The sequence below is a fragment of the Trematomus bernacchii genome, unplaced genomic scaffold (genome assembly GCF_902827165.1).
Source record: "Trematomus bernacchii unplaced genomic scaffold, fTreBer1.1, whole genome shotgun sequence".
Classification (NCBI taxonomy): Eukaryota; Metazoa; Chordata; class Actinopteri; order Perciformes; family Nototheniidae; genus Trematomus; species Trematomus bernacchii.
Window position 1 is genome coordinate 8,485,616 of NW_022987727.1, and position 27,041 is coordinate 8,512,656.

General features: G+C 40.3%; 1 protein-coding gene across 1 annotated transcript in view; it reads left to right on the forward strand.

Annotated features, from left to right (window-relative positions):
* bsna (bassoon presynaptic cytomatrix protein a) overlaps positions 1–27,041 on the forward strand; it is a 155,127-nt gene that overhangs the window by 30,734 nt on the left and 97,352 nt on the right. Inside the window, exon 2 of the mRNA XM_034145147.1 lies at positions 4,657–5,233. Coding sequence (XP_034001038.1) covers positions 4,657–5,233 — 577 coding nt within the window. The remainder of the gene's footprint in view (positions 1–4,656; positions 5,234–27,041) is intronic.

Below are 27,041 nucleotides of genomic sequence, written 5' to 3' on the forward strand. Positions count from 1 at the left end.
GTGTTCATGCTTCACTGCTTGTGTCTTGGAGCTGATGTAACTAGTCTTAAGGGTCCCCTATGTTAGCATCGTGCTAGCCAAATGGTTACTGTGTCTGCTTGGTTTTTAAAAACGATCCTTCCAAGTTCATATTCACATTCATTAAGTTTACTCTGTGTTATTAGCATAGCTAGCGCCTATCGGCCATTCAAAAATAATAGACAAGAACTTGTTCATTTGATTTTTGTTGATATTAACTTTTGTTTTAGTCAGGCTAGTTAGCTAGCCTGACTAAAAAAAAAGGACAGGAAGGAGAGGAAAGAGGGAGGTAGAAATGTGATCAAATTACTATTATTGAAACCATAGAGGTCTCTTGGCTAACACAGATGGACACTTTTTCTGTCAAATAAATGTTAAACTTTAGCAAAGAGGACTTTTCTTTGTCAGGCTAAGCAAAAGAAAATAGCTCTTAGCATTAATTTAACAACATGCTAACCAAATTGTTTCTGTAGGCTATATTTTAATTTGTTAAAGTTATTACAAACCAGCCGAGTTCAATCTCTGCTAGCTAGCTGACCTTCCAAGATAACAAATGTCATGAATGCATAGAAAATAAAAAATATCATTTTGAATTCAGCCTAATTATAAAATCTCCTTCTCAAAATACATTTGCACAACTTTAAAGAACGGAGAAACAGGCAATGAAGAGAGGGAGAGAAAAGAGGGAAGATGAAGAGAAGACAGAAAATAATGATAGGGGAGGTTGAGAGAAAAGTAGAAATAGGGTAGGCAGATGGAAATAAATGGGCCGTACAAAAGCAATTCTGTCAACAGCCGAGAGTGGGATGAAATGGAGGCAGAGGAAAAATAGAGAAGGAGGAATTTAATGTTTAGTTTGGGTCCACCAATAAACTAAATAGACTTAGTTTGGGTCTACCAATAAACCAAACTGACTTGTTTTGCTGCAGGTCTTGAGGTGGGATAAGTAATGTATCCGGCTAGGGGAAACAAGATCAGGTAAATCCTTCCCAAACCTCTGTTTGCACGGCATATCAACTGCTTTAGAAGGATTCTGAGGCTTATATCAATAAAAACTGAAGGCACCTCCTCTGGGGATTTTCTAGGATTGCAGATGAAAAACAAGCAGACTGCAGTCCACCCTTTTTCTCCTTCCTTCTCATCACAAGAACTCATTTATCAAGCATTTTCCAAAACTGGTTTCTTTGTCAACCAATTAATTATCGTATAGTGCTTAATGAAATTCAATATACAATCGCACAATGCAGTCTCTTAAATCATACATTGAAGTCCTTAAATGGCCACCATAGTGTACTGTAGCCTCTTTTAGACGTTATCTAAATCTATGAATAAGTCCTGCTTGGGTAAACAGTGTCTTACTGTGGAGACTTTGGGAAGACAATGGCACATCCTCGCCCCATTTTTCCCTTTGTGTGAGCTCCCCTCTTTTTTCCTCTGTCCTTGTCTTTGTCACTAATGTATGATTGGCATGCAAACGTTATCCCTCTCTTCCACAATCAGACAGTAAATTGTGGGTTATGATGTGACTGGGTGAAATCCCTTTGACTGAACAAGCATGTGTATTGGGTCATTAAAGCCGGGGGTGCGACAGTGATGAATGTCCCCAGTGCAACGTAGAGGCGAAGTGTGCTAAGACACAAAGGGAAGGACTGTTCCTATTATTTGGGCTGTCACCTACGTCAGCCTCACACAGCAATAATATTGATGGTGTCTTCCTGAACACGAGTGTCATTACGTGTTTTCTTTTATCTACCATTCCGTCTATATTTTTATTTCTTGTATGCATTTAATTTCTTTCTCAAGTAACTCTCTGTTTTGCATTGATTGTTGTGACCTTGAATATTTGAACGTTTTTTGCGGGGTCTTACTAAAATTGGATCTTAATACGCTTATGAAAGCTATCTATGTGCTAATCTTTTTACATTTTCCAAATATTCTTTCATACCTGCAGTAAGCCTTATCCTTAAAGGTGGGGTAGGTAAGTTTGAGAAACCGGCTCGAGATACACTTTTTGTTATATTCCATGGAATGCTCTTAACATCCCGATAGCAAAGAATATCTTAAGTGCTTTGACTAAAAATCCATAAAAAAATGTCATCTGTGGAAGCCGTAGTACTGTAAAAAGTACGACCAATCATTTTAGCCGGCCTGGCTAAAATAACTGGATGGCCTACCTGCCTGTCAGCCTTCCATCTGTGCACAAACTTATCTCGTGCCCTCATTGGTCATGTGCGCGTTCGTGTGTGTTGGAGGAGGGGCTCTATAAGGAAGTGGCAGATTTTTTCCGGTTGTGTATTTTCAAATTCTAGCGATCTCGAGCTGGTTTCTCCAAAATTACCTACCCCACCTTTAATGCAGTTTCTTTATGAAAACATTTTAAATTTACATATTTTCAGTAAAGTATGAAAATCATTTTGAAAAGATGAGATACCATTGTTTTGGAATTTGTGTGTTTGAATATTTGTGCTGGGCATTCGCAACTTTCTGTCGTTATATAGTCTCTTATATGCAAGAACATACAGACAATCAACATTAATACATATTTAAAAAAAGTAAAAATCCTTATCAATGAGTCAATACTTAATTTGTAGACAAATAGTAGTAGACAAGGGTTTTACAGTCTCTAAAAAAAGTGTTTTTGAAGCTAGACTTTGTATAAGAGAGCCCCCCAAGGTCTACCACCCTTTTTAGAGAGTAGAAATAAAAAAGTTGAAAATGGCGAGATTCAACAAAGGGAAAAAAGAAAACACCGGGGGAGCAAGGTCATGGTCAGCGCTGACTGAAAAGATAATAGAGATTCAGAGACAGAGAAGCAATGAGGAGAGGAGAGATTGAGCAAAAAGGGAGGATTTGATGAAGAATAAGAGAAGTTTGTACAGCGAAAGATAAATATTAAGGAAAAGTAGAAAAAAATTGATCTGTAGAGACTTTGTCACGACCACACTGTCCACAAAAGACAAGCTTTGAGTTGAAGGAGAGGCACATTGTGACACTGGAGTTCAGTAAATCAACATTTCCATTTTCTTTGTGCAGCAACCATTTAAAGTTGGCAACACGTTGAGTCTAGACTCATTCAATCAATGACAGCACAAGAAAGAGAATTTAGTGGAATAGTGACTTGTTGTACTTCAACTCTGGAGATCGAATGTTGCATCCTGTTTTTTTTCATCTTCAATGATGTACTTGAGGTGATCTTTCTGTTACCTTAATGAGGTATTTTGAATGTCGTTTACTCAACAGGCAGATCAGAAACATTTCAATTAGCCATTTAAAGCACCCGTGGTTACCTATTTCCTCATAGAATAGAAACATTTTCCATAGACATCTATGTGCATGTATGCATATATGGGAAGCAAAGATGCAACTACATGATACTGCATGAATGGGACTAAGAAGTTAAAGATAAAGAGGGAATCAATCATGTTTCAATCAAAAAAAGGAAAACAAATATATGTATGTACAATATCTACATTATAATATTTAGAGTAGTGTATTAATATCATTGTTAACCAGATTATTGCTCGGAATATACAGTGTAATGCAGTTATAATGACAAAAATAATGTACTGAGCATTGTCATCTGATTACAGTCACCAAGTGTTAGCTTAGCAGCAGGGTAAATAAGATGTTTGCAGTATCTTAAGAAAATTGAGATTCAAAATATTCATACAGAAAATATAACCGAAAGATGGTATAATCTATGTCCACACAATTCTGGATTTCTGCATTACTGTCTATAACTTTATAGAGCTTGGTTAACGTCAACTTTTAGTACCAATTTGCTTTCCCTCAGGAGTGTGTTTGTGTCTCCTGCTTGAAGTCCCTCTCAATGCTCAATGTTGTTTGTGTGTGTGTGAAATGTGTGAAATGTGTATGTATGTGCGTAGTCGGTCTTGCCGCACCATGTTATTTTCCATTTTAATTTGTTTTTGCCTGTGGATGTTCAGTGCTTCTTCCACGGCTTTCAGCAGCTACCAGTGAATGAATCAGTAATTATTTTTGTTGGTTTTTGATGTTTTTTCCTGCTGTCGGTTCACTGGCAATGAGGATATAATTGAATTTGTTAGTATGCAATGACAATTACCAAGCTGAATTCTCCTGAAGTGCTCATTGATTTAATGATGCTTTCAAAAAATTATATATATATTTCTTTTTTACAGCGATGGCATCAACCAATGCTTCTTATTACATTTAAAAACATAATAGTACTGTTATTGCATTCAGCAAGGAATGTGTCTGTTTAAAATCTAAATGAACACCAACACATTTTTTTTTGAAAGGATTTATTATGTTATTTACTTATTAAAACAGCAAGACAGCGTGTCTGACTTGTGTTTACATTTATTTAAAAAGAAACATTTTACAGAAGTAGTTCTTAGTAAATTGTTAAAACAATGGGTAATTAAGGCGTCTGTTATGTTGTCTGAAAGCTAGTTAGCAAATTAACAACATCTCTTTGTTGTGAGCAATATTTATTGGAACCACTTTCTAGAACAGAGACAAACTATTTCAATGTTATTTCAAATCATCTCTATCGTATTTGGTGGTAGTAAATCTGACTTGAGAGAATTTACCAGGAACTTTGAAGTTGAAAGAAGATGTTAATTTATTTTCCTTTGCTTTCTCCCTATCTTACAGGGGTCCGATGGGTCCGATGGGAAGCCCCAAGCTCGGCATGCAACAAGGAGGTCATGGAGGAGGAATGGGAGGAGGAGGTATTGGAGGGATGGGAGTTGGAATGGGCGGAGGAGGAGGAATAGGAGCCAGACCTGGCGAGCCCTACCGCCTGGCCACTCATGACACCCCCACCACCCCGCGGCATATGCAGTCGAGCCAGGGGCCCGGCATGGGGCACGGCCCGGTGTCTGGCCACGGCATGGGTCACGGCCCAGCCGGGACCGGCATGGGAGGCCATGGCGGTCAGCCAAGCCCCGGGCAGCACGCCTCCCGTCGTAACCTCCAGGTCGACTTCAGCGGCTCGGGCGGCTCCAGGACAGGTCGGTCCTCCTCCGCGTCGCCTGACCGCGGCGTGACGCCGACCTCGCCCTACTCCGTGCCACAGATCGCACCCATGCCGAGCAGCAAGCTGTGCCCGGTGTGCAAGTCCACCGGGCTGTCCAACCCACCGGCTTTACCCAACTACAACACCTGCACCCAGTGTAAGGCCTGCGTCTGCAACCAGTGTGGATTCAACCCCAACCCTCACCTCACTGAGGTAGGTCAAGTTTTAGAAACAGATGTTATTCCAACGGTTTAACAATTATCTTGTTTCTCACTTCTGTCCTTATATAACCCCGGAACATTTTAGCTTTCTTGTGGCAATGGGATCATCAAATAATGTTCATTTACAGTGAGGTAGCATTTGTGGAATATCATTTCATCCTGTTCTGACGTCACAGTTAAATGATAATGTTCCAAATGACAAAACAATAAGAGACAGGGAAGCTTATTTCCATTCGCATCCTTTTAAGTCTGGAAACAGATCCACAAGGGACAGACAGGATAAAGATTTTGTCTGGCCTTGTAGCTCAAGCGAGGGAGGAGAGAGAAAGAGATGCTTTTGCTCTGCATGTAGCCTCTTTTGTCTTTTGTGCCAATAATGCGCTTTTGACTTGAATGACATTGAATTGAAGCGAAACTGAGTGAACGAGCCAATGCATAGAAAGTGATGGAAGAAGTGAGAGGAATAGTTTGAGGCGAGGGAGATAAATTAGGTCAGTAAGAAAAAGGGAGAGACAGTGATAGCATAAAAGCGGGGTGAAATTCAGTGCAAACAAATACGTTTTTTTAATAAAAAATCTTCCTGTTTCTCTGTGAAAACGTCCAAAAATTATAGATTTAGCTTTGTCTACATTAATGTATGTAATTCAAAGAGTAAATATTTGAAGTAGAAAATGTATGAATGAGCAAAAGAATGGGAGCAAGCAAGTATCGAAGCTGAGTGTGTGTTGTGTAGGTTAACTTTGTTCTGAGGCTTTTTGTGTGTATTTGTTATAGACAGTGTGTGTAAGGGCTCAGCAAGTGGCAGTAATCCTTCCCCGAAGCGCTGACAGAATTTCCATTAATGTGCTGAGGCAAGACACACAGGTCGTGACAGAGTGTGTGTGTGTGTGTGTTTGAGTTCATTGTACTCTTCACAGGTGTGATGTGAAGACAGGAACCCAAACACTGGGATATATTTGGCATACTGAAAGAGATGCAGGAAAAAGTAAAGAATAAAGGACTAAATAATGCGACTAAAGTTATTCAAAGATGGATGGAGGGATCACAACGGGAAGCATGAGGCCACGTCTGATATATTAGCCACGTTGGCCCTCATTGATTCCCGATGTCAGGTCCAGGGGCATATCATTGGCTGACAGCATGATAAACACTCTGCTGGATTAAACAAACAACTGCGGTTGTGTTGATGGCTCTTATTTTCTATTTACCTTTTTGATGGAGAACATTGGCACCAGAATCACCCTGATGCTCCATGCTAACACATTAGCATCCACTGCAGATAATTAATCACTAAAAGAGTTAACAACAAGGTATAGGTTATTATAAGAGATTTTAGTTTTTCATTTTAATTAGCAGTATCTTGCAGATTTACCACAACACAGTGTCTCTATAAGACTGATTTGAGCTTTGAATTTAATACTCAATAAAAGAAATCAGCACTGTAAATAAATACGCTAGTTGAAGGTTACCTGTGTAGCAAATAAGCAGAGGCCATCCCATTGTGAGACATCTCACTCATGCTTTTCTGAGAACCAGGGTTACGCAAGTAACATAAAGTTCTACAGCAGTTTAATCTCAACAGAATGTGCGGATATTTTACCTTGACATAGAGCAGACGCACAGTGCAAATCAAATCAAATCAAATCAAGTTTATTTATAAAGCACATTTAAAAGCGATTTTTGGTCGAGCCAAAGTGCTGTACATGTAATAAAAACACATTACTACAATCAGAGACGCTTTTCTGCTTGCTCTTGCCTCTGCTTACTTTTTTATGCTGATTTTCCTATTTTTCTTTTCTGAAAACTTCGAGCAGCGGCTTCTGGACACTAACTTATCACTGGGACAGTTATTCTTCGTAAATAGATGGAGGATTTCAGCCATATTTCAATATCTTTACGACAAACTCAGTCTTACAGTAGCGTGGCCTAGCAACAGCTAAAGCCTGGTACTGCATGCTATTTAGCTTAAGCTAGTTAGCAGCAAAATGCCTCTGTTCTCTACAGATGACTTCCACAAACTTCTACAGAAGATGGCCGTGTTGGAAATGAAAATGCAATGGTTGGAAGTTAACGTGGAAGTGAATGGACTATGTTGGAATGACACCACTTTACCAGTGTTGCAAAATAATGGACAAAGGCATGCTAACTCACAGCTAGTTAGCAGCTACAAGGATTCCAAGGAACAGGAGGGCTGTGTGCCGGGTAAAAAAATCTACAAGTGGTAGTCCTCCCTGGAACTCTCTGGGTGCAAAGCCTAAGAGTAAATCATTTCCATGGGATTTGGGAGGACGAATAACAGGCAGAGCCCAGAGCTCTGAAATCTGTGATGCGACTGGCTGGCCTGCATTGCTGTCACCCAGGAAGAGCGCCTCTTCAACCCCTATTCATACTAGGAAACATGCCATGGACAGCTGCTAAAGGGAGAACTACAAACAATCCTCCTAAACCACAGAGTGTGCCAATCCAGAACAGATACGCTCCGCTGACCCAGAACCGGAGATCTCTTTCTGATGACCTGGATAACCTGTCCTCTTCACACAGCAGGGTAAGGACCAATAGCTACTCCAAAAGTAAAAGGCTAGAGGGAAAGCTAACGACTGGGCCTGAAACTCTGATTGTGGGCGACTCTGCTGTAAGAGATGTAAAAAGTCTGTGTAGTAAGAACAACACCAAAGTACTCTGTTTTCCCAAGGATATGGTCTCTGACTTGGCTGAGAAGATCCTGCATATTGGGGCTGAACATCCGACTGTGAAGAATGTGGTACTGCATATTGGAACAAATGATGTGAAACAACAGTCAGAAGTGCTGAAAGAAGACTTTAAATGTCTGTTGGAAACTGTCAGCTCTCTAAATTGAAGATTGAAGAAGAAGGAAATGGTTTCTCTGCATTTGACCCATCCTAGTGTTAGGAGCAGTGGGCTGCCATTATGTATGGCGCCCGGGGAGCAGTGTAGTGAACGGTGCCTTGCTCAGGGACACCTTGGTAGCACTTGGTCTTTCCGGGATTTGAACTGGTGACCTTCCAGTTGCCAAGCCAAGTCCCTATGGACTTCGCCACCACCGCCCTAAATGTGGAGGTGTTCATCAGTGGCCATCTACCGCCAGTCAGAAGAGTGGAGAGATTCAGCAGATTGTTTGCACTGAACACGTGGCTTACAACTGCCTGTACTGACCATTCTGTCCATTTTATTGACAATTGTAACTTTTTCTGGGACCGCAGACATCTTTTTAAGGCAGATGGAGTTTGCCTGAACAAGTCAGGAGTGAAATTGTTTATCTCTAACATATTCAACTGCCTGCGTCATCAATCTGTTCCCTCTGCCAAGGACAAGCGAGAAGAGGAATCAAAACAGGAGAAAGACACAACACATCGCGCAGAAAACCTTGAAGAAGTATCACTGCACCCGCCTGAGGAATGTCTTGATTATGGGAGACCTATGACACAAATGGAGGAGTCTCCGCCGCCCCTCACCCCCCCTACCAACACCTTTGAGGATACTCTTCCTTCATCCCCCAGCGCTCTCTTCTCTCTTCTCTCCGCTCACCCTTTCACACTCGCCCCCCCTCCTGGGGTTCGATGACCGCATGAAGGAAATACACAGGGTTGCCACCTATTCCTTCCTGGAGTTCACTGAAAATATGAAGGCGATACAAAGGGTTAGCAACATGTCCTTGACCCCCGTCCCTCAACGACGCCCACCAGAATCACCAAAGCAGAGATGCGCACCATCTCCCCCGTCTTCATCACCATGCCTACCACAATCATCCGTACCAAAACGTCCCCCCCCCCCCCTACAAGAAATCTGCGGTCTCGGAAGCCCGATAAGGATGTGTGTGTACAAAACGCAGCAAACTCTAACTGATATGTGCTGGGTCCAGGCTCAAGGGCGTATGGCACTCTCAACTCTTTCCAGCACATGCCGGGGCCCTGCCTGCCAGTAGCTTTGCCGATATCTGTGTTGATAGGTAATAGATTGAGAGCGGTGAATCAGCTTAGAAACAGGAAGTACTCAAAACGTTTGTGTGAGTTTATCAAATTTAGCAGTGATTCCATGTCAGCCACAGCTTGTCACAAAAAATCTGACTGATAGTATATTTAACAAACTTAAACTAGCATTATTAAATGTCAGATCTTTGCCAGGAAAAACATTTTTAATCAATGATTTTATCACTGAGCACAATCTCGATTTTATGTTTTTAACAGAAACTTGGATTGAACAAAATAACAGTGCAGCTGTTCTTATCGAATCAACCCCTCCCAACTTTAGTTTTATGAGTCAGGAAAGAATGCATAAGAAAGGAGGTGGAGTTGCTATTTTGTTCAATGATTCCCTTCAATGCAGGAAGACATCTTATGGGAACTTTGCTTCTTTTGAATATGTGGCCCTTCAGCTGAAATGCTCCTCTCGAGCTCTGTTCCTAAATATCTATAGACCACCCAAATACTGTGCAAGCTTTTTTGATGACTCTACTGAACTGCTGTCTATAGTGTGTATTGACTTGGGGAGAGAGTTCAGCATCCTGACCGCCTGGTGGAGGAAGCTGTTGCCCAGCCTGGAGGTGCGCGAGCTGAGGCTGAGGAACCTTCTTCCTGAAGGCAGGAGGCTGAAGAGGCTGTTGGAGGGGTGGATGGAGTCACCCACAATGCTGAGTGCTTTGCGGGTTCGGCGGGTGTTGTATAATGTCCTGTAGTGAGAGGAGTGAGGCACCGATGATCCTCTGGGCAGAGTTCACTATGCGCTGCAGGCTCTTGCGGTCGGCGGCGGTGCAGCTTCCGAACCACAGCGTGATACAGCTGCTGAGGATGCTCTCGGTGGCGCCTCGGTAGAAGGACAGCATGATGGGGGCGGGTGATGCTCCGGCTCGCTTGAGCTTCCGGATGAAGTACAGGCGCTGCTGGGCTTTCCTCGCTAGTGCGGTGGTGTTGTTTTTCCAGGTGAGGTCATCAGTGATGGTCACCCCAAGGAATTTGGTGCTGGTCACCTGCGTCACAGCAGCGCCGTTGATGGTCAGGGGGAGAGGGGGTCGACGGTGGGTTCTCCTGAAGTCAACAACTATCTCCTTTGTTTTCTCCAGGTTGAGGAAGAGGTTGTTGTTTTGGCACCACAGTGCACAATTGAACTATTCATATCTTAAACTGCACTGTAACTTTTATTCATGTATTTTTTCTTTTAATGTTTATTTTATTATCTTTGCTTTTTAATGACTGTTTTTAAATGCCATTTTCTTAATGTCTTTCATTTTTGTAAAGCACTTTGAATTGCCTTGTGTTGAAAGGTGCTATATAAATAAACTTGCCTTGCCTTGCCTTGCCTGAGCAACTTTTCTTTGAAACTCAAGTGAAAGGAATAAACAATAGGTCAGTTGCTAAAAAGCATTAGAGAGTTATTTTAGTTAGTCTATGTCATTGTTTTACTTGATGTGATTTTAAACGTTCCTGCGGTACGTATGCAGCTTCTGTCTGGCTCAGGTAGGATCATCTTTAAGACCAAGCGCTGATCTCTGCTCAGGTACACGTGCTTGTACATGTGGTCTTGTGCGTGTGGATGTGTGTGTGTGTGTGAGGGAGTGCAAGACACAGAGTGAGTAGTACAGGTTAATAACGGTGGATAATGCTAATGAAGTGGAAGGACGGTAGAGTTGATAAGCTCCTGAGTTAGGGATTTGGACTGCACTTGTGATAGATTAACACACACACACACACACACACACACACACACACACACACACACACACACACACACACACACACACACACACACACACACACACACACACACACACACACACACACACACACACACACACACCACACTATCTAGTGCAGATATGTCAAACGCCCACACAAAACACACATATAGACAGCCCCACTTGGCTCAACATAATTCATGCAAGAAGCCCGAGCAATAAATTGTGATGTTAATTAACTGAAGGAACCCGCAGGGATTTCCTGTAGGGCATAGTGGAAAACACAACGTGAAATGCAACACAACAGCGCAGAATATAACCACCACCTTAGTTAATAAAAAAAAACATCCCTTTCGCACGTTAATTATATGAAAGGGTACTCCATGCTTGATTAAATATTTTCCCAAAAATGTATTTAAATCTACAAGATTGAAACACACATATGTGCATCGAACACAAAGCTGCATTTCAACTCCTCCATTTTGTCCAGATTAATACTCTGCTCCTGCTATTGTTTGTCTTCCCATAAATTATGAATTAGCTCCCTATTCCTATTATCATTTACTCTCTTCTCCATTATTGTCCTAGCTAATGAATACTCCCTCAGTCCTGATAATCTAATCAACAGCAGCACCCTGCAAACCTTGTTATTTTATAATGCAGTTAACATTAGGGTGACGTTTCACTGCGGATATATGAGATGAATACACATTAGCATGCCATATTAGGTTATATACTTCACTGGGTATACAATAACTTGAAAGAAACACCTCCTACATTTATTTGTATCCTTTTGTTAGGATATCTACTAACAATTTGAAAAGTTCATGTTCACAGTGTTGGCTTTAAAGTCAACATTTTATGGGAATGTGCGATAGAATTGTGTTTTTCACCCTCTTAGGATAACAAATATCCATAAATACTTTAAGAAATACCTTGATTTTTAATGCCACAAACTGTCCTCTCACACCCGCTTTCCTCAGCTCTATGTGGCAGAGCTCCATTCTTGTTGTGTCTGCAGCGATGGATTAATACGTAAACTGAACATTATCCATTATTATCGCAGCTAATCAATCTACGGCGTGTCCTGGTAATCTAATAAGCAGGGCCGGGCTTGTTTGTATTAAGCTCTGATTCTATTTGTATCAGATAACATGTATCAGAGTTAGCCAGGCAAGCTAAAGAGATTATTGTATTGAAATGGGTCAGGTATGTTTCATTATGAATACTTAACAAGCATAAAGTCAAACCTATAGTCTTTAATGCAATGAAAATCAAATGTCATCTTCATGTTTCAACAATTTTAACTTGATTGGAAAAAGAATATCCTTTGAGTCAAAAAACTGATTCATGTTTTTCATAAAAGTAGCAATAGTTGCTTAGATCTTTTATGCATATTTTGATAATATTTCTGCAGTCTCTTTACAGCTGTGTGTGGACTACGCTGTTCAGTGTAGAATCACACATCATTATTATATTTAATCGATGGCACTCTCTGCTCTGGTAATCTAATAAAACCTGCCAGCATCCGTTTCTTGTTACGTTCTGACACCTTTAGCATCAGATAATACTACGGAGACTGAACCCGGAGAGTGACACCAATTATCAGACCAAAGAGGAGGATCAGAGAGGGATTATAGGTTATGTACCTGACTCAGGGAGGGTGCCTTATAGAAAACATGGCTTTGAGGCCACTAATTGACCTTTGGCCCCTAATGGTTAGCGATTTGATTTGTTGTTTTGCACTGAAATATACCTGCTGTAGATGATGGTATCATATGATAGGGCTTTACATCATTGTATTTAACTGATCACCAACTACCCTCACATACAGTTAGAAGCTTACCACTTATAACAGTGAATGTAAGACATTTCTAAGGACTTTAGTTCCTGAATCCCCTGCAACCACGACTCAATGTTGGTTTGAAGTCCTACCTCAGAGTTCCTATACGTTTATTGGAAAACTCAGTCTAGGGTGTTATAGGTTTGGAATCTACCTTATTGCTGTATATAAAGGTGATTTGTGGATCCTGCCATGTATTTGGAAAGAGAATACAATTAGATATTCAGCTCAACGGAGCTCCTTCTCCAACAGACTGCTGCAGCTCCCCTGTCTCAAGGACAGATACTGGAAAACATTCCTGCCCACTGCAATAACTCTGTACAACAAATCACCTCTGGCTGGAAGAGAACTCTCTGCTCCATAGTTTCTCTAGAAATAAAACCACCTTGTACATTTTACTCACACATAATCTGTTTCATATTTAATACTCCATAATTCCATATATTTTGAATATATATATATTTGTATATATATATAATATCTGTATGTATATTTTCTATTTTGTATTTTGACATGTATATTTTATATTTTATTTTATATTTTATTTTATTTTATTTCTATTCTTGTATATTTTGTTTTATTGTAAAATGCCTTTTATGCTGCTGTAACAAAAACAATTTCCCAATTTGGGATCAATAAAGTACGATCTATCTATCTATCTATCTATAGGCAAGGCAAGGCAATCTTATTAATGTTACACAATTCAAGCACAAGGCAAAGTGTTTTTCAAAAAACATTAGGACATAGCACAAACAAATAATACATTTAATTACATGAAAAAGCCAAAAAAATGAATTAAACAAGCTAAAATGGAATAGAGTAATACAACCTACAAATAAAAGTTACTGAGCAGTGTAAGATATTAATAAATGATTTATTTTTGCCCCAGAAAAGAAAATGCATAATAACATTTTCTTGACAACTCATCAAATGCATCAAAACATGATTATAAATAAATAATTTGTTAAAAGGCCTCTCAAAGATGGAAAAAGGCATAGTACCACATCACATTTAGGTGCTAGGGTTGGGCAAATCATCATTGATAAAAAAAGAGTGAATGACTCGACATCCCAAAGTAATTTCAATCTCATTCAGATCTGTATTGTCCACTAATTGTCCTTTTTACTAGAAAAACCTGCAGATAGTCACTTTGACACGATTTCACCGAGAGGATGAATGCTACTGACCTGGTCCCCTGAAGTTTTCTCAAGCGCCACTATGGGGGTTAAAATGTATGGTTTCGAGTTAAATTGTTGTTGAAACATCGAGATATTAATGTTCCCCACCGGGTGAATTGTAATAACTTTTGTGATCGATTCACTTTTCATCGGGCACCATCATAAGGTCAGGATTTCTATTTCAAATGCTAAACTGGAAAGGCATTTGGGGTGTGCAGATCTGCGCCAAGGTCATTTTAATAGAGGGAAAATGATGTGTGATTTAGATCCCGTCCCAAATGTAATGGTTCTTCCTTGGCCCAGACGACACCCTTCCAACAAGTTTTCATATAATCAGGAATGCTGTTTTTCCATAATCCTTTAAATGTTGTCCCTGTTCTAAAAAGACAACATCTATCATTATGTATGGGCTAATTAGCAGTTTAAGCTTTGAGTCAGTTTACTTAAAATTACTTCTATTTTGGACTCTAGAATCATATGTGATTTGGAAACGTCTTCCACAAAATTGCAGGTAGCATTTATTATGTTTACTGTAAGTAGCATCTTGGAATAAACCAGATGAACCCCTTTTTCGTTTGATGTTTTTGTGCGTGATGTGAGCTGTGTGCTAGCGTTGTCAGTTTTGCACCTTAAAAGGATAAACCCTGAGTGTAGCAGCTCTTTTGAATATGGATGAGGGATATTGAAACACCCACACGCCATGTATTTGCAACTCATTTATATGAGTTATTCAATCCTTGAAAAAGTACACCTAGGAAAGATGCTGAAAAGCTCACTGTGGTGTCTCATATCTGAATAATGGGAGTACAAATGAGGTCTGGACTGGTTGCAGGTTGTCACCGCATACAGCTGTTCTGGATATGCGAACATATTTCAAAGATCAACCATGTTTTTAAATGTGTTGCACTACAGCTGTTCAGTATCACTCCCCCTCTCAAGTCACAAATAAACATCTGGAGGTAAACCAGCAATAACTTTCCCATTTCCCCTCACTTGCATGAGAACATAACAGCAGGACAACATTTTTTCACATCGGTCACTTTCAAGGCAGAACTGACCCTTAGTTCTAATATAAATAATTAAATATACAGTGAACTCTTTCTCTGTTATACAGGCAGTTACAATATTTGTAGGTCAACAGGCTAAATAGTTGCGCTGCATGATTATAAAAACAACTTAATAATTGCAATTACTCTCTATATAATATTGTATATGATTTATGATATAACAGGGAATGAAACATTATTATTTTTTTAAAGAGGATCTTTGACAAACATGATTTTTTATTAAGTGTTGAATACTTTTTGTAAACCCGGGACTTATCTGCAGCACCACAATATTTCATTCAGACTGATATTTTCACATATTTTGCCTATTATCTAATATTTCGATTACTGCAAGTTGGATAAATCCCTAGTTTATATTGACATTTTCGACGACAACCCTACTAATGAGCTTTATTAGCTGGCTCTCCTAACATTGTTCTCGTCTTTAGCCCAATGTTTAACATTAGTGCAACAATAAGACATAGCATTACAACATAAAACTAATGTTACAACTAAAACATAAACTGTAGCTTGTTGAGTGTGCAAGATATTTCTGCCCCCGAGCAGCTCATGTTAGGATTCAAATGATTTGCATTTGCTTTGAAATTGTACTGTACGTCGTGTGTTGCTACAGCAACGAATGGCCAGATGTGTTTCAAGGTAAAGGTTAAAGGCAAGGTAGCAACGGAGCATATCTAATTAGCTTAATAAGAGAGGATTTAATTAGGTTTGATCATGAAGTTGACCGAGTTTAGAATATCTTACCTTGAAGCACATTCTTTCCATAAAAACCCTTATATAATTTAACAGAAGAAGTTTACATTTTTTCGAAACAAAGCCTAAAAAGCCTAAATGAGGCCTTTCTAAGTGATGCCTTGTTGTTGTCGACTAAATCTCTTGATTTATGAAAAACTTTGGTTTCAGTCTCAGGAATAAAAAAACCCATGAAAAGCCTCTATATTCGCTCAAATTCCTACAGCTTTCATTTATTCAGCAACAGTGTGAACCTTGTTGCAAATCTGATGATAAAAGTGACTTTACAAGCCTTTAGCGAGAGGAATGTAATGCATGCCATTTCGTGAAAGCTTTTATCCAAAGTGCCTTCAGTGGGCGGCGCAGTGGAAATGGAAACTTTACCTCTGTCTGTATACGGTCAACAAAGTGAGACAGAAAAAAAGGCAATTCTAAAAGATCATAGCAAGGTCTTGAATTCACTATAAATGCCCATAAAAGGCATTTACTCATCACTTTCCACTTAAAAGACATAGAACAACAACTAAAGGAACTTTTGGTTCTATAAAAGCTACATTTTTTTAATGCTTCAAACATATCATACTGTTAAACGTTTCATGAGCTTGGTATTCTAGCGATTTTATGAATATGCTGCAAATTGGAAAGAAAGTGGTTAAAAGGCTGGATTGTGAGACAATGGGCCCTTGAGCACAGCTTTCCAAAAGGCCCTAATACCTCTCATACACGTTCATTGGTTCTTGGTGCTTGTTTTTTTCCACTTTTCTTAGTCATTGTGAGTCTCTGTCTCTCTGGAGCCTTGTTTTTGGTTTCCTTGTGGTCATTTTGAGGTGACCCTAGTTGATTGGTGTCTCCCTTTGAGTGCCCTTATGTAGGTGAATGGCTAGGGCAGCCCCTGACACTGTTGGCAGCTGCACCTTTGTTCGGTAGGCTTGTGCTGTAATCCATGGGTAAAATAGACAGCTGTTTGTATTCCCCTTTACATGGATGATTGCACGGGAAATTACCTTTTGAGCAGCTACACTACCGCAGATAAGCCACAGCTTCCCTGACCAGAAGTGTACAGTTAATACCTAAGAACAAAGCATTATAAACCCTCCCACCAAGTGTTATGAAAATGAGGCCAGCAGTTTTTCGATAATTCGTCTTTCACGGAAGTTACAAAATATTTAACGCTGGATGATATTTCTTGTAAAGCCGACTTGGTCTTGGCTAACTGCGTCTCTCCATTGTCTCTGAGCCGTTTGTCATCTTCTCCTTCTGGCAGCATGTCTTCCTCCCTGAAGCGTGTTTGTTGTTCAACAGACTGCGTGCTAATTTTAGACTCAGCGTGCACGTAGGGCTGCTAATAGAAATGTGTATGTGTAAATGTGTAAATGTGTGTTTGTGAGCCGGATTAATTAGTTTCCTGGAGAAATCTGCAGATTTGAGCTTTTCTGTTCCCTCCTCTCATATCTTGCCTGTCACACATTTATGCGAATGTGTCAGTTTCAGTACCGCACGCACGCACGCACGCACGCACGCACGCACGCACGCACGCACGCACGCACGCACGCACGCACGCACGCACGCACGCACGCACGCACGCACGCACGCACGCACGCACGCACGCACGCACGCACGCACGCACGCACGCACACACACACACACACACACACACACACACACACACACACACACACACACACACACACACACACAGTGGTTTAATGTTACCATTTATAGCCTGATTTAAAGTATTTAATAATGAGTGGGCCAGCGACGTGCAGTCAGTGGAGGCAGGGGAGGCAGAGCCTCACCTGTCATACTCCAATGTAACGGAAAAACAATTAAAGAAAAACTAAATAATAATAATAAAATGTCTCCACTGATCTTGTGTAAATGTGATTTATGTATGATTCCAATCGCATTTTATAGTCAAAATCAGCAAATTTGCCGAGCTCCGCTACGGGAGCGATGAGAAGTGAGGCAGGCACGAGCACTGCCTCACGTAAGCCCACAGTAACTTGCTGGAGTGCGGGCACTAATTTAGCGCGGCCACTTATTTTGTGAGCGCACTCAAGCCAGTTACTGTGGGGTGAGGTGAGGCACAGATGAGATCTGCCTCACTTCAGAATGCGTCACCCCACAGAAACTGTCTGGAAAGCGGGGCCCTAAGCGCATGCCTGTTCCCATCTCACTGTAGGTCACCAATGTAATGTTTGTAGATCCCTTTATTACATTTATCCTCGCCATCCATAGTCTCTAAATAACTTATTTCACGTATATATGATATTTAGGCTCGTTGGTCTCATCGTACAACGGCAATGAAAAAATCACCAGGGGAGGCAGCCATAACCTCTGCCGCACTGAAGGGGGCGCACGTGAGCCCACAGGTTCTTGTTGCTGCTGTTATTCTACCGCAAACAACAAACTAGACTTTTGAAACTACAGGAAGATAAGGAGGACTTTTACAAAACAGTAATAGAGATTGTTGTCCAGAAGGATAGCATGGACTTATATTCATCTTCAAGTCAAGGTAAGACCACAACTGTAATGAAAATGGGATCTTACTTAGAAAGAACAATCCAATATTTAGATTTTGGGTATCCTTTTGTTGATCGGTCTGTTTAAAATTAATCATTGCATCAGACTAAAAAAGCTTTTGAAAATAACAGAATATTTCGATTAAGGTCAAAATAGGCTATAATATTTGTAAATCTGACTCTGAAAGAGTCAGTGCCTCACCAGCCATGAACCTCACCGCACGTCACTGGAGTGGGCAGTTAAGGGGCAACCATGACCAAGGCAAGGCAAGGCAAGGCAAGTTTATTTATATAGCACCTTTCAACACAAGGCAATTCAAAGTGCTTTACAAAAATGGAAGACATTAAGAAAATGGCATTTAAAATCAGTCATTAAAAAGAAAAGATAATAAAATAAACATTAAAAGAAAAAATACATGGATAAAAGTTACAGTGCAGTTTAAGATGTGAATAGTTCAATTAAAAGCAGCGGCAAAAAGAAAAGTCTTCAGCCTGGATTTAAAAGTAGTCAGAGTTGCAGCGGACCGGCAGGTTTCTGGGAGTATGTTCCAGATATTTGGAGCATAATAACTGAACGCTGCTTTACCATGTTTAGTTCTGACTCTAGGGACAGAAAGCTGACCAGTCCCTGAAGACCTGAGGGTTCTGGATGGTTCATAATTTAGCAGTAGGTCAGACATGTATTTTGGGCCTAAACCATTCAAAGCTTTATAAACCAGCAACAATATTTTGAAATCTATTCTTTGACCAAGAGCTTTGTTATACTAAGATTTCATTATGTTCAAATGTATTATGTTTACACTGGTCCCTTAGGCCATTGAGTATAAATGTTATTTAAATATTAGATTTGTATTTCTTAAAATATTTAAAGGAATTATTTTGGATTTTCCTCATATGGATAGATTTACTCAGGTGTTCTTTATAACATGATGAAGCAGAGACAGAGCAAAAGGGTGGGGAAAACAAACCTCTCCAACCATCCACTGCAACTCCTCCACCATGTCTCCATGTATCCATTCCTAACTATTGTATTGTAAAGATATGGCTATGTTTCACAGCGAGAAAAATGCAGTTAATGAAGTGTGGTTTGGGTTACAATTACTAGTTGATCACAGTATCATTAAGAGGACTTTGATCTTCTTGGTAACTGCATAAAGGACATATTTAAGTTTAAGAAATGTTGACTCAATTAGAAGAAATCAAAATGGACTGTTGGTAATAATTAAACGGCAACATTTTACATACCAATGCTTGGTCAGGACTTTTAAATGCACTAAGTAGCCAGTATCGTAACAGTTTTCAACACCTGGTTAACGTTGTAAATTCAAAGCTATTGGTTTGAGAGAGTATTACAATTTGGTTTGTAGTAAGTATCAAGTGTTAACTCCACTTTGAGTTTTGGTTGCACACCAGATACGAACATGGCTCTTTGTGCACTTTTCTTTCTAGTCTCCTGACTTCATAAGCACTTGTTCCGAGTGTTTTATTTTGCCGTGGATGGGTTTAAATTGAAGTTCAATGAAAGCTTCATGCGTCTGAAACGTTAAAGGATCCTTGTGCATTTTTATTAGACGCTGATTACAAAATGTTGTTATTTGAAGTACTGTGAATGAGTCTGGCTGTGCATTTTGACCTCACCCCTCCTCAAGGTATAGTTACGAGAGTCGTGATTCCATTTTCTGAAACAACTTGATGCTCTTGTTTTCCCACATTTTATTACCTATCTTCATCTACAAGCTTTTATTGTTTAAACATAAATAAAAAGGTTTTCGCAGGTTCAATGCGACCATTTTTGCGACATTGCAAATTGATTTAAACATATATTTGTATTACATTATAAAAAACATCATGTTCCATTACAATTCTTTCTAAACATATTTGCTGTTCCAAATTATTTGGATGTAAATGTCACTTGGACATGTGGGGCACACCATTATATCTATTTGTGACATTAGTGTTATGTCAGCTTGTCAGTTCTGTCACAGGTGTCCCCTTGAATCTCTCACTTTGATTTGCTTTCTGACTTTCAAACTTTGTGTGAATGCACAAGAGAGACAGAGAAGGTGTTACAGTGTGAGAAAACGGTGGAGACGATACTGCGAGAGAGGAGAAGTGAGAAAACAAATCAGCAGAAGGCAGAGATGAAACAGGAGGAAGTGAAGGAACAGCGTTTAGAAAAACAAGGCAGAGGTGACAGACAGGAACACGGATATAGACAGATTTATGATGATACGGTCGAGGAAGCTTATCACCGCCGCTGACGTCTGGTATGGAGAACATTCCAGATCATTTCACTTTGGAGCTACTGCTTTACTTCATCACGGCTAATTAAACCTCACAGCTGTAGGTCTGTACACGCACACGCACACGCACACGTACACGCACACGCACACGCACACACACACACACACACACACACACACACACACACACACACACACACACACACACACACACACACACACACACACACACTGCAAAGGGCAACTTCAACGTCATTACATTTACTCTACATGGTTTTTGCTGATGGCTTATGCACACACTATTAGACTTCCACCTGGGAGCAGTCAAGGAAATAATAAGCTTATCCAAATGAAAAAAAGGGGGGCTTTTGTTTTTTTCAGCAAAAGATTATAAAAATGATATAGTCAAGGATAGAATATAAAAATATAACCCATTGAGGATATTGTTCAAACAAACGCAATTTCACAAAGGAAAACATAGTCAAACAAATATTAACTTCACATACATTTTTTTGAAGCTGTCAAACACATCTTGCAGTCTTTATTAGTGGAGTCTGCGAGTTGAGGCTGAAAGCTCTTTAAAAGCTAGACTGCAGTCTACAACGTTAGACTATTAACAGTGTTTTCAATAACAGAGTTTAAATGAAATATTATTACAGAAGGTGGCTGACAGGGGCAAACACTGCACTTTCAAAAACGACGCATATTTAAAAACACAAATGTGCCAAAACAAATAAAGAAACATCTTCACAAACTTGCCAACACATGTGCAGGGTTTACAGAACACTCCAAATAAAATAAAATGCAGCAAGAAGCTCAAAACACAAGAGAAACGGGGACACAACAAAGTGTATTGTAATGTTTTGGGCTGTTGTAGCGCATTTGCCCCTGTCAGCCACCATAGAAGGGCATAACAGGCACAAGCTAACCCTTGAAAGAGACACTTACCAAACAGGAAGAGATGCATAATGACCATAAATAAACAGACACACATTTGTATTTAAAGTATAAATAGTTGCAGACTTGGCTGTTAGACAATCTCACAGTGTGATAAGTTCAGCCCTCTCACTGTCACTCCTATTCCTTAGCGCAGTCCTGCTGATGATAATAACAATAATAATGCTAATGATACAGGTTACAGCAGGGGTGCCCAATACGTCGATCACGATCGACCGGTCGATCGCAAAGGTAGTGTGGGTAGATCGCATGGCATTGAAAAAAAAAGAAAGAAAGTTAGCCTATCATCCATCATTACTATGGCATTTGCCACTTGATTGACGTACAGGTAAGCCAGTCTGAGATCTCATCTTGTCAACCACGCAGCTGCAAATCACCGGCGAGCTGATTACCTAGTTAGCCTTCCAATTTATACAATTCTACTAAAGAAAGGGTATACAATTGACGTAATGACCAAAAATGTACTGAGTTGCATTGTGCCATACGGGTGGTTCATGCAGTTATGCAAGGTACACCAACATAAGGTAGGCTATACTCAATATAGGCTATATATAAATAAATATATGTTTAGCATTTTTATGTAGATCATTTTGACTTGGTCATTTTAAAAGTAGCTCCCAAGCTGAAAAAGTGTGGGCACCCCTGGGTTACAGGAATGACACTTTAGTAATTACCACTTACATTTATCACCCTAATGGCAGTTTCCCCTCCAGAGGAATGAAAGCGGTCGCTGCTAAAGACCAACAACAATGGATTTTTTCTCCCTAATGACTCACACGACCACCTAGACCCTTGACCTAACTGAGAGGATATCTTTTTATCACCGCAGACGGAGGATAATGATGATAATCCAGACGACACCTAACTGAGATAAATATAGTGGATAGCTCATCACTGCTCCTTTGTCTTTCGCTTTTCCTTTTTTCTACTACTCGCGTAAAGTTTCAGATTAAATGATCAGGCCTTATAGTATATTTAGATTGGAAACAGAAGGCAAGATGTGTTTAATTTTTCAGTATTACACCTAACCTAGGATTTTCCATCATACAAACATTACATTTATACACAACAGAAAAGCAGCATTTACAGTATTTTCCTCCAAATGTTACCATCATATTATGAATTGCTAACTAAATGGCTCTTGAGGAAGTCCTAACTCAATAGCTCCAGGATAGCTGAAACCAAGCCAAATGTATTAGAGTTCTGTAAAGGAGCCGTCCTGTTACATTGCACATTATTATTGGCACACTCTTTCACACAGTTTGAACTGTCGGGAAGCTTCCTACCAATAACAGTAATCCTAATTGAGTAGCACAAACAGTGGCTTAGGTGAAATAGACCAGAAAAAGCAGTCTCAAATAACTTACTGTATAAGTCATTAGTGGTTTGTCGCTGCCAGTGAGAATATAAAGCGATTGCCTGAATCCTGACATGCAATTAAGTTGTATTTTAAGTTGTGAAAGTAAACACCTCCTAACTTTGCTGAAATGTGGGGAAAGCATATTCAAAACACTGCTGGAAAAATCCTTCCATCTTTCCTTGTTCCCTCATTCAAAGCGTTCTAACACCCTCTACCTTTCCTCCTCCTCTCTGTCTGCATCTCACTTTCTCCATCTGCTCGTCTTCAGTTCCTCTCTCTCGCTCTCTCTCTCTCTCTCTCTCTCTCTCTCTCTCTCTCTCTCTCTCTATCTCTCTCTCTCTCTCTATCTCTCTCTCTCTCTCTCTCTCTCTCTCTCTCTCTCTCTCTCTGCGGTAGAGGAGGCAGTCTGTCATGCATGGCTGTCCGTGAGCAGGCGGCGAATCAAAAGCCCCAGCGTCGGCATAAACCTCCGCCAAGCAGCAAAAATCCTATTTGAAAGCCTCCAGATGCAGCTCAGAGGACAGGCACACACACACATTCACACACATGGAGACTCATACACAATATGAACAAATCAAAAAATGTGTGCATGCTGTATGTGAATACCCATATGTGTGCACTGACACACATTTGCACATGTGTATTTTGTCAGAACGCAACAAAATGCTATCCTTGTTAGGACTCACATTTGCTGTAGAGCAGTATAAACCAGAGGACGATTCCCCACCACAACCCATATGTCATTGTTCTGTACTGATAGTGAGAGGGTCAATGAAAAGATTCATCTGGATAATTAGTTGGGAGTGATCAATGTGGTTAATTAACAATCCAACTGAAAACACACAACTTTGGCATCACTCCAAAGTCCATCCATCTTCGTTTGTCTATCTTCTAGCAGCTTTTTACTGCTTTTCTTAAATCTCTTCCTTTGAAGGCCGTCAGCCACCCTATGTATATTTTAAATGTTTGGAAATGTTTGCGATGAGGTAACATTCCAAATGGAGAAGCAACATTTTGTTCTGACCTTGACCCCCAAAAGAGAAGTGAATTTATACTGTAGTATTAGTTGGCATGTCCTGCTTCTGCTGTACTGTAGCTACATATGTATATAATTTACCGGTAACAATTGTGCTACTGTTTTGTCAGCAGGCGCCAAAATTGTGAGAAATCTCACAAAGAAACAACCATATTGTTTTAACTTAAAGAATATCCACCTGTGAATCGAGGTACTCTAGGTGCTGCTTACTCAATAGTAAAAAAAAGACCTGTGGCACATCTTTAGAAAAGTAAATGTACAAGACTAGCCAATAGGTTGAATTAAAAGGCTATTCTGCTATTTCAACTATTAAAAAATCACAAATATATGCACAAAACCATTATCTGACTTTAAATAGTCATCAATAGGCAATCTTAAAGGACTACTTCTTTATGAGACTGGTACTGACCCTGAGATGCCTCAGTAGGAATACCACCTCTCAACCTGCCTGTGTTACTGCCCTATTCTTACCAATTAATAACACTCTTTCTTTTTTTAGTTTATTAATTCCCCGCTCCACTTGACATTCTTCTATTTCTACTTTGTCCTTTGCACCTTTTTTGGGTTATCCTATTTCCTCTTATTTGTCTTCCTGCCATTCCTCCCTGACACCTTTACACCATTCCCTCTACTTTTCCTCGCTTCTGGCCATTAATAGTTTACACACCATGACAGGCGAACACGGCTGTCTCCACGGAAACCAAGTCATCTACGGTGAAGGTCACTGTTTCTATAATGAATGCGGGTATGGCTGTATGTTTCCATGTGTGAAGCTCTGTGGGAGTGTTGGGAGAAATCCAATGGGAGGGACTGTGGTGGCAACGGCAATATGGAAGTCACAAGAGGACACGCACTGCATGCCAACAGAAACATGATTAGTCATACAAATCAGGCACAGCATAACACATGTAAGCTAAGTATGTTTGCAGCTTAGTTTATTGGTTTGATCATTTGTTGGTTTGTTGTGTGTCAGCATCAAGAGAGTACAAACTATTTGCCCAATTTTCATTAAACTTGGTGCAAGGCTGTAGCATGGGCCAACGGAAAACCAATTACATTTTGAAGTAGATGCGTATCACTGGGTGGATACAGCCATTCTTTTTTTAACTTTTGGAAACAACATTGGCTTAAGCCTACATTTTTCAAATAACCCTCTAGTGTTATGTTTGGCCTAGTACAGAGCATCAAAAGCAGTCCAATAATGGACATTTATTCACTTATACAGCATCAATATGAACAAATGTGCACAGACATTGAGTTTAACAAAATCATTACACAATCTTACCAGGAAGCTGATTTCTCCACATTATCATCAGCAAATAGCCTGCATGTGGTTGCTGCCAACAGGCTAATCTGTGGTAGGCTAATAGCCAACACGGCACCAGACCCTTCAAATCACTTTGCTTGTGGTTAGCTAAAAGCCAACAGCTCGTAAACGTAACCTAATGCAACAATTTATGGATAGTTAGCGGGCGAACTGTTACCTTGAAGGCTTTTAATGCAACGAGGAAGCAAAATGCGAACGCCCTTGAACTGCAGTTATTTAGCTTAGCTTATTTGGGGTTTATCACTGCATGATAATGGGATCCTGACACAAGGAAGGTTACATATCTACAGTAAAAACATTCAGTTTATGCTTCTCTGCCTTACCAACTCCCTCTGGACTGGTCTATTTAATTGTTTTCTTTGCAAATAACATTGTTTAGGGTTAGGGTTGGACAAAAGTTGGACACACTTAAGGTGCTTTAGAGAGACGCATCAGCCAAATGCCATGTTTTTGGATATTTAGTGTCAACTAGGGAAACCACTATGCCAATGTACATGCATACAGTCCTCTTTGTGTAGTGGAATATATATCCCTTGAAATAGCAGATATGGATTATGGGAAGCTGTGCCTGTGTGTGTCACTGTACGGCCAGTTCAGGATTATCTCTCAATATAGCCCAGCAGAGGTATCACAGTGATAGCTGCCCAATGGATGCCTGTGTGTGACCTCTGCCTGTTCTGCGCCTCTAACCTGGCGAGCCGAGTTCTACTGGCAGAGGAAACTACCGGAGAGAAAGGAACAGAGCAAGTTTGACCTGAGTCAAAATTAGTGCAAGTACAACAACACTGAAATAAGTCACAGTGTCTTTGACTTTGAATGCTTGACAAGGATTTTGGTTTAAATAGCAATGTAATCATTTCACCATCAGGTGATCGGATTAGTATCATGTGGTGTTGAATATTCCTGTACATATACACTAATCTTTGAATATTGAAATAACATATTACAATGTGTTTGCTCACATAATCATAAACATCTGGCTTTTTGTTGTTGTTGTCCTCTTGTTCTGTCTTAAAATGTTTCTTGTGTCAATTCCTCTTTCTCTTGTTGGGGGGGGGCTGACAAACCAGCTGGAGTCACTAATGTAGCAACAATGACAAAATCCCTCACTGGCTTCCCACCGCAAACATGCTAATTTCATGAATTGAATTGCTATGGTTCCTGTTTCAGCTTTTGGGAATCTAACCTTCGTGTAGATTTCGTACGGGCCTAAAACTGAGAGTCGAATCCTGCCATAATGATCAGACCTGTTTAGAACCCACCATTTGCTTCTATTTGGCCTGTGTCCGTATCACAGAACTCCTTGAATTGTACTTGGACAGTGTTTCTAACCTTAGTGTTTGTACACTATTTGATCAGATATCTGAGGGAGTTTCTCTGCCGTCTTTTTAAAAGTAGACTTTTGCTCCTTTCTGTTGTACCTCTTTCTACTCCTGCCCCTCACCTTACCTTTAATATATGCCCTCATGTGTCCTTATCACTCCCTCCTCCCCCTTTTCCCCACCTCTTATCTTCCTGCCCTTTCTCTCTCAACTTATCTCTCTCTTTCTCTCGCGCTCCGTGGTTTCCTGACTCCTCTTCTGAGGTGTGCTGCAGAAACGGGGGAGGAATGGGAGTTATCTTTTTGCATGAGCAGTGAGGATCAGGTCTATTCTGGGGAAGTAGGGTGGATGGGGGAGGCAGAAAGGGAGAAAACTGTGGGGACTAGAATTCTTTCTCCACATGCATTAACCATGAGAGCCGAGCAGCAGAGAGCCTCCAGACAGGCAGCGCACACCTGGACGCACACGCACAAACTCAGTCGACACTAAGACACACACACACACACACATATGCTCACTTAAAT